The 8,951-nt window shown below is 28.8% G+C and overlaps 1 protein-coding gene across 1 annotated transcript; it reads left to right on the forward strand.

The window, feature by feature from the left end:
- The first annotated feature begins 920 nt into the window (after positions 1-920).
- Positions 921-3,163, forward strand: LOC125834882 (transcription factor bHLH78-like). Its single transcript, XM_049514032.1, has 7 exons — positions 921-1,706; positions 1,862-2,050; positions 2,165-2,230; positions 2,325-2,393; positions 2,502-2,573; positions 2,665-2,877; positions 3,041-3,163. The coding sequence occupies exons 1-7, from the start codon at positions 1,122-1,124 to the stop codon at positions 3,161-3,163; spliced, it is 1,317 nt and encodes a 438-aa protein (XP_049369989.1). The 5' UTR covers positions 921-1,121.
- Positions 3,164-8,951: the final 5,788 nt, after the last annotated feature.

Raw genomic sequence — 8,951 nt, forward strand, 5'->3', positions numbered from 1 at the left:
TCCTCTAAACAAAACAAAAAATGAAATAAATAGCAAAGAACAAGAAAATGAAATGCAATATTGTTACTTTGTTTTAAAGTGGAATAAAGTTAAAACTCAATTTCAATTTCCAAATAACATATTTCAATTTAACTTCAAGCACAGTTTTAAGATGGTTTACAAAATCATCGAGTTGTTCCAAAAGATCGAAACGATCAGTTATTACTAAAATTTCTTGACAACTCTCTGTATCAAAATTTCTCAAGTTCTTCTAATTTTATAACTTCACTAGAATCGAAATAGTTCCTATACTATGGAATTAGTATGAAATCCAATCGCATTGAAATATTTCTTGTTTCTTATCGATTCTTCTAAAAAAGGAACAATTGGAATAGAAAATTATATTTTTTTTCCCTACAAATATTACTACTTCAGGTTCAAAGACCTAAATTAAATTCACTTTTCTCGTAAAATTATTTGAACACGTGAAATCTATCTATTTTTACATTGAAGCTACTTTTTAGTCTATGTTTGTGATAAGACAAATAAAAGAAATTGCTAACGATAAAGATACGAATGAACTAGAATTGTGATGAATAACGAAAATTGATGTACATACTAGTACTACATACCTAAATTTGGGACATTTTGAAATACTATATAGTTTTTTCATTAATTCCCATAACAAAATAAACATCAGCTAGTTTGGCGTTTAAGGCCCGGCAACCACCCCCCTACTTCCCCCATATCCCATCTCACCCACCACCTATTTTTTAATTATTTTTTTCTCGTTCGAAGTCTGATATTTATATTGAAATCTGATTAAATTAAATTCGTATCGAGAAGTCCTACATGGGTCCCACCACCTATTAACAAAAGGTCAAACACATATTGTCTATTTTATTTATCTTTCCTCTACACTTTCCTCCTATATTTTTCAATCTCACTTTCCTCATTTTCTCTTCCAATTCTCTCTACATATTTCCTTTCCTTTCCTTTCAAACAACAAAGTCACTTTCTTCTAATATTTTGTTACTACTCCAAAAAATATTGTGTCCATTTTTTTTCCAAGAAAATTTCTACCCTTTTTTCCTCTTGATTACTTCTTCAATTTTAGCCTTTTGGGTTTGTTTTTTTTCAAAATGGAAAAGGGAAATGTGTTCATAAATGATGATAACACTACCTATGAACATCTTCAAAATTGTTTCTTTAATCCCAATTTAGATAACAATAATTCTGATCCATTTGAGTCAGCATTAAGTTCAATGGTATCTTCTCCTATTTCAATTCCTAATAATAATAGCGGTGGTGATAATTTTGTATTAAGGGAATTAATTGGTAGACTAGGAAGTATTTGTAACAATAATAATAATAATAGTAGTAGTACTAATAATTCTTGTTATACTACCCCTTTAAATTCTCCACCAAAATTGAATCTTTCTATGAGAGGAAATTTACCACCAACACAATTTACTACTGATCCTGGATTTGCTGAAAGAGCTGCTAGATTTTCTTGTTTTGCTACAAATTTGGAAAGTGGACAACTTTCAAGTAATCATTCTATCAAGATTCAAGATTTCAAAGATGTCAATTTGGTTCAAAGAAATTCAGAATTTGGAGATTCAAGAGAAAATTCATCACTTTCTGAGCAAATAATTGGTCAAAATGATACCAATTCAAGAAAAAGAAAATCAATTTCCAAGGGAAAATCATCCAAGATTGTCAATGTAAGTCAGAGTTTATTTCTTAGCTGGTCGCTCAAACAGTGTGTTACTATGTCAGAAAGTCGCCTAAAAAAATAGGAACTTTCTGAGATAATAACTATTACTTGGGAAATTTGTAGTACTAATATTTTTATTTTTTTTTATACTTAATTTTGCAGGAGAAAAATGAATCAAATGCCAAAAGAAGCAAGTCTGAGGAAAATGAAAATAAAGTAACTAAAGAAGAGGAAAAAGCTGTTTTAGAAGAAAATAAAGATAACCAAAAGGCAACAGAGCCACCAAAGGACTATATTCATGTGAGAGCTAGAAGGGGACAGGCCACAGATGCACATAGTCTAGCTGAAAGAGTATGTAACAACTTCAATTAGTTGCTCGGGTTCTTCAAAATGTCGTATTTTTTGAGGATCTGATACAGATGTGACAACGTTTTTTTCTAATACATTGTTTATTCAACTTGACAGGTGAGAAGGGAGAAAATTAGTGAAAGAATGAAGCTTTTACAAGATCTTGTACCAGGCTGCAATAAGGTGATTTTTTAATTTTTGGAAAAATAATAATTATTTTGTTGATTTGCTAGTAAATTCATAATTTTAATATGGGAAATTGAAATTTTTACTATAGGTGACTGGAAAAGCTGTGATGCTTGATGAGATTATTAACTATGTACAATCACTTCAACGTCAAGTTGAGGTAAATTATGATCGAATTTACTGTAATACACTTAAACTTTAAGAGAGTCATATTAACTCCTTGACTATATTATTAAATTCTTATACTTATTTAATGTCATTTTTGTAGTTCCTTTCAATGAAATTAGCTACTGTGAATCCAAGAATGGACTTTAATATGGAAGCACTTCTTTCCAAAGATGTAAGTCAATTAAACTCCGTTACTCAGACTTTTTAGAAATATTACTGTATTCCGACACGTACCTGACGATATTTTTGGCTATTTTTTTCAGATGTTTCAATCTAGGGGATCATTGGCTCATAACATGTATCAATCAGAAACATCAACACAAGGATTTCCTTATGGATTTCAATCTCAACCAAACCAAAATTATCATAAAGGAACAGAGTTTCCTTTCCCAATTAACTCATTGAATCCTAATTTAATCAGAAATTCAAGCATGCAATTGCCTCCTCTAGATGGTTTTGTTGAACCTACCCCTCAGGTAATAAATCTAATCCTGGTCGTTCGAATTCTTCAAAAATGTTGTCGTATCTGTGTCGGATCATCTAAATATCGAGGATTAATCTAGGGTGATCCGGGCAGCATAGGAATTTATTTAAAAAATTGTAAAATACTAAATGAAAGTTTAATTTGTTTATTTTTAGGTCCCCACATTCTTTGAGGATGATCTCAATAGTGTTGTTCAAATGGGATTTGGCCAAAATCAGAACCAAAGTTTTCAGAGTGTAGCAGGTAACTTGTCTTATTGTGATTTGTTCTTTAAATGATTTATTAGTATAAATATTTTTTTTATACTGGCAGTATAAAAAAGATTGATTCGCTTAGAAAAACGCACCTATTGATTATTATACAAAGAGTTCAACTTTTTTTTTCTTTGTTGAATGCAGGCAATTATGTACCTAATTCTCAAATGAAAGTTGAACTGTGACCCAAAAAATGCCTAGTAAAAATTGATGAATTTATTTGAGGCCCCAAAATAAGAGAGGCTTTGTACATAAAGAGAGAGAAAATTTGCAATTAAGACCTATTCAGATCAAATATCGCGATTCAAGAAGAAAGAAGAAATTAAAGAGATATTTTCTCTCTTCAAAATTCTTGATCTATTTAGTGATTAATTTGGCTGATTCTGATTATTGTTATTATTACTATTTTAATTATTTTTCTTTCCTTCTTGTAATTCTTACAACAAAAATTGGAGAGGCAATTAGCAAACTCTACCAAGATTTGCACTTTGTAAAATATTTTGTAGTCTCATTTGGTAAGAAATTGTGTTGGGAGGATGGATATGTACTTTGTTAAACACATATTTTCTTACCATTTTAATTTTATCACTAATTCATATATTCAAGACAAAATTGTTATATTTCATTTAGTTTCCTCTTTATATTTATTTGGCAAATCTTATTTTTTGGAACCCCAGAAATTCGCTCCTGTGCAATAGTTCTCAAATTATGTAGAAAAAATAAATAACATTAGGCAAATCGAAACAACATAATAAACGGAAAAGACATTGACAAAAAAATCTCCATCTTGAAAATTGTCTTTTACTCCTAAATTATGCGCCAACCATGGAGAGCGTATACTTGCACGTCTCTATTGTTTTATTTTTCACAAAATAAAATTATTTTATACTCTTTATGTATAATAATAATAATAATAATAATAATAATAATAATAATAATAAATTGAACCAATTATATTGGAATTTACAAATATTAAGTTTTTCTCTTCCCATAATTTTTTTATCTGCCTTCGATATTTACATTGAGGCCTAATTAGGAATAATATAACTCGAATTGATATAAATAATGGATATGAATAAATATTTTTTCAGTTAGAGCAATTAATTCTACAAAAAATATTTTAAAAAATCAATCTCTATGATTATTGTTTTTGTGTAAATAAATGGTGGGAAGCTTTATATATATAAATGGGTAAAATTGTAAAATAAAAAGTAGTTATGCTACTTATGTTATATATTTTTATTTAAAAATTGATAAATATATGTCATAATCATAAAAGTGGGGTCAAAATAAATTGAAAAAAATGATTTAAAAAACCACCTTAATAAGTAGCGTGAGTTGTGGAAAAGATGGGATTGTTGTTATTAGAAAACAGCTGTTAGTGGGGACAAAAACAAATTGTGTCTGATTAACTCCAGTTGTTTTGATTAAGAATTATGTCTTGTTAAATTAGTGCAATTCAGCTGGAATCCAAAGCCCCCTCTACTAATTAATCTCCTTAAATTTTACTTTCATACAACTAAATTTCACAATAATTCATAACAATGATGGAGTCAGTATAATCTTACGGGTAGAGTCTAGAAATATTTTACTTCTATCTTATAGAGATAGAAAAAATGTTTTCAAAAGACTTTTGACTTAAGTTACGTAAAGAAATAGAGGCAGAGCAAGGGAGGATCGACAGAAAATTACATAATTTGTATATTGTTAAAATAATTTGTTGTTTAGTAAAATTTTTAACTCTGTTAAGTAATATATATATATATATATATATAAAAGAATCAACATTGTAAAACCAGGTTGGCAATGGTGAAGTTCTGACTTGGCTAAGGAATCAGATGACTTTTGTGAAAATCCCTTCTGCTTAAGGAAATAAATAATGGATTTTTTTTTTATATATATAGGGATTATAGTGAGATAAATATGACATTTTAAAGATTTTTGGAAAGATGAGATGTACGTCGACTTTATTTTTTTTCTTTATAGGGTAGGAAGGTTGTTTCGAATAGAGCCTCGGCTCAAAAAAAAGAAAGAAATTGAAGAAGGATACATAAATAAGTCGATAAAATAATATGATACAAAACAAATGAAGCAATGTATAATAATAAACACGAAGAAATAAAGCTATTACTAAATAATAGGTTAGCCCCACCTCTCCCACAAGCAGTATGTGGATTCATATTCAAATATTTACAAATGTTTAGTAAACTTTTTGATATATATTTTCTGGCTAAGCTAATATTCAAATCTTGAGTATGAAAAAATTATTGTGAGAGTGCTTCTTTGAATTTTATTGGAGGTGAATTTCAATTTTATAATTTTTATTTGAATAAAAATTATTCAATACAGACGAGGTTGTGTTTGGACTTCTTGCTTCGCTCGAGCCTTGTACGCTACGATTTGAATTAATCGAGACCATAATATGAATACGAAACAAAAAAGACAGGGAGAAATGGATAAGTAGAAAAAGCATAAAAGAATAGAAAAGAAGTAGTGGAATTCAGATGTGTAGAAATGCTTTAATATTTTTTTCTCCATGAAAAGCTGTCAGCAAATTTACTAACATCTTATAAACACCAACAAAAAGAAATCTTCATCCATATAACTTGTTTTTGGAGGCTGTTCTAAAATCTATTAAAAAAATCATTTGATTTAATATAAAATATGTAATAATATTTTCCTTCTTTTGTATAAATAGTTAATCAATTTTATTATTTATCTTTTTAGTTGGTAAACATGTTATATATCTATCGATTATTTTTATTTCAAATAGTTGAATGGACAGTCAGTTAAGACGTTAATTTTTTTTTCAAACGCTTGAAAGATACTTCTGGAAAAGAAGATACATGAATCTTCCTTTATTATTAGTCCTCAATAAAGTCAATTTGGTTGGTGAAAATAAAAAGATTTCAGTTATTTGTTAAATCACCTTTAATCATACCAAACCAATAATTAAAATCATGAACAAAAGAATTTTTTTAAAAAAAAAAAATTAAAAAAGAATGATGGATTTTGACTGCATGAATAGATTTTTAATAATAGCATTTCCCATAATTAACTCCGGACATAACGAAAAATTAGGGTCCACAATGAAAGGGAAGTATTTTGAGAGGGATTGATTGAATAAATTGGTTATAATTGAATATTATTGATCAACCAATTGTTTTTTGAGATAAGGGTGGGGTGGGGTGGGGTGGGGGTGGGGGTTAAGAATGTGACATTTGCATACTAGCTAGTCTTATGTAGAGGCGTAGTTACGTGTAGTGAGAGATGATCAATTGAATATCATTAATCAAAAAATTATTCGATATATATAAATTAAGCATTATGTTTCAAATGTAAGATACTAAATTTTGAATATTCTTAATAAATTTTTGACTTTACCATTGAACTCTCATGCTAGAAAATTATTACTTATACATTATGCCACAAGTTCATGTTATATTATTCATCATATAATAAATTTTATGCTATAATTATTACTTATCTCATAATAATTTACTTATTTTATTTCCTGCATAACTAGTATGCTGATTAAACAGCTTGAAGTGTATGTTATATATTAGGGGTTGTGATAGAGTAATAAATACTCTTCCTTCTTAATCATCCGATGTTTTGTATTGAAATTTTGAGTGTAGAGTCGTATCTGTTAGGGAATGTTTCACTTCAATATAAAAAGTTTCGACGTAAATCCAAATTTAATCGGATCTCAATATAAATATCGAATACAAATGTGAATTCAAATACAATTTTTTTGACGTGAATTCAAATATAAACCTATCAATAAGGGTTGTGAATTGTGATGAAGTAGTGTTAAATACTACATCTTCATCCTTACAAATATCACAAGTTTTGAGTACATAATCATCTTTGTTAGAGTGTGTTTTATACCTCAATATAGAACTTTTCGACATGAAATTAAATTTGATCGAACATCAATATTAATATCAGATATCAAATAGAAAAAAAATAATTAAAAAAAATACATGTACTATACTTTGGATTATTAAGTCCTTGTTGTGTAGTTGGAAGAGGGGTCCAATTACCAGGCTGTCAATATAATTTTCCCTATCATGCTGTATATATCATACCTTCCATTCACTTTATGTCTCTTTCTTTCAACTTAAGCAGCAAATTTATCATATGATAAATAAATTAAATAAATTATTAAAAAGCAGGTTGTGATTGTGAAGATTGAATAATCAACTTCATCATTTTGCTTTCACCAACTATATCTTTTACATCCTCATTTAATTTCATCAAATCTATATATTGTAATCTTTAGAAGAATATCTCAAGATTTCTACTTAAAATGTGTCTATATCAAGTACTTAGATTTGGATTATAGCAAATTGATTTGCTTTATTGTCAATGTAATCTTGCTTAACATTATTTTATTAAAGCACATTTTACTCTAATAAGACATTAATTAGTACTAACTACTTTAACAATATCATTATTGAATTTGATTTTGTAAATCATGTTATAATCAAAGATCAAATAATAAGATAGGGGAATCTCAATAAATTAAGTATTCTCATACCTACATCTTTTTCCTTTTTTTCATATAATTGAGAAATCTTGCGGGCCATTACACACATTTCGAAACTAGGGGGAGTAATGGACCACCCTATTTATCCTTTTCTACTTTAATATAAGGTTTCTATAGTAGAAATAACGTCTATCAAACACTTTTTCGATCATGTAATTAAAAAATAATCACTATTCTTATGCATTTTTTCATGGAGTTTCACTAATGGAATATGAAACTTTATGATAATAATTACGTAGTAATAGAAGTCTGCTTATGCTGCTTCAACAATGCTTTTTTGCTCTCGAGCGCTAGTGGATACGGGAGGGAGCAAGCAAAGTGTGTCATTCGTAATTAAAAGAAAAATACCAATACTTTGCCTTTTTGTTGAACCGCCAACACGAAAATGCTTTGGGAATGATTTTGGAATTGCATAGTTAATGCTTTTTTTATGTCTCGGATATTCAAGGGCTATAAAAAGCTATTTGTGATAGGATTTGAATCTATGACGTAGGCCTGACCCCATATATCACGCGCTACACTCTTACCGCTCAACCAAAGTCCATGGGGCAAATGTCAATATACCTAATATCTAATTTGACTTCATTTAGATACATTATGCAAAAAAGTAGACAGTATTTTATTTTTCCATTTTGGTAAACTGTAATAAGAAAAACATTGTAGCCACAGAAAAACAGTCACTTTCTTTTGTAATTTATATTTATTTATTTTTGCAGAGAGTTGTTTTTCTCCATGGGCCAAATGAGATATAGTAATTAACAAACAATTTATCTATAATGGACCACAAAGACTTGCCCCATGTTACTGTTCCATTTCCTTTTCCTGTTTAAAATGGTAGGTTTCATCTACTAATGTCATTTTCCTCACCATTTGCCCCATTGATTTTTATTGAAGGAGGTGCCTATCCCTTCCTATAATAAAAGGATAAATATTTGTTATATGCATACCTATATCATCTTGGTTTAGGAAACATATATCTAGTAGTGTTTCTTAATCACATAAATGGGCTAAAAGAAATATATCAACAATTAAATCATTTAAATAATTTAATTGATCGGACTTGTGTAGAGATACGATTTTGTTAGGTGATTTCATCTTATCTGCCTTGGTACGGCAAGGTGAAAACACAATATATACTTATTGAAATATTCGAGATGCATACGAGCTGGTGTGGTCTGAACATTGGTGTTATGAAAGCAATTATGGGATCCACAAGAATTCCATGGCTAATATATGGCTAGGGAATGAGAGCCTACATGG

The sequence above is a fragment of the Solanum verrucosum genome, unplaced genomic scaffold, assembly GCF_900185275.1.
Source record: "Solanum verrucosum unplaced genomic scaffold, falcon-dt-bn FXZP01000184.1, whole genome shotgun sequence".
Lineage (NCBI taxonomy): Eukaryota > Viridiplantae > Streptophyta > Magnoliopsida > Solanales > Solanaceae > Solanum > Solanum verrucosum.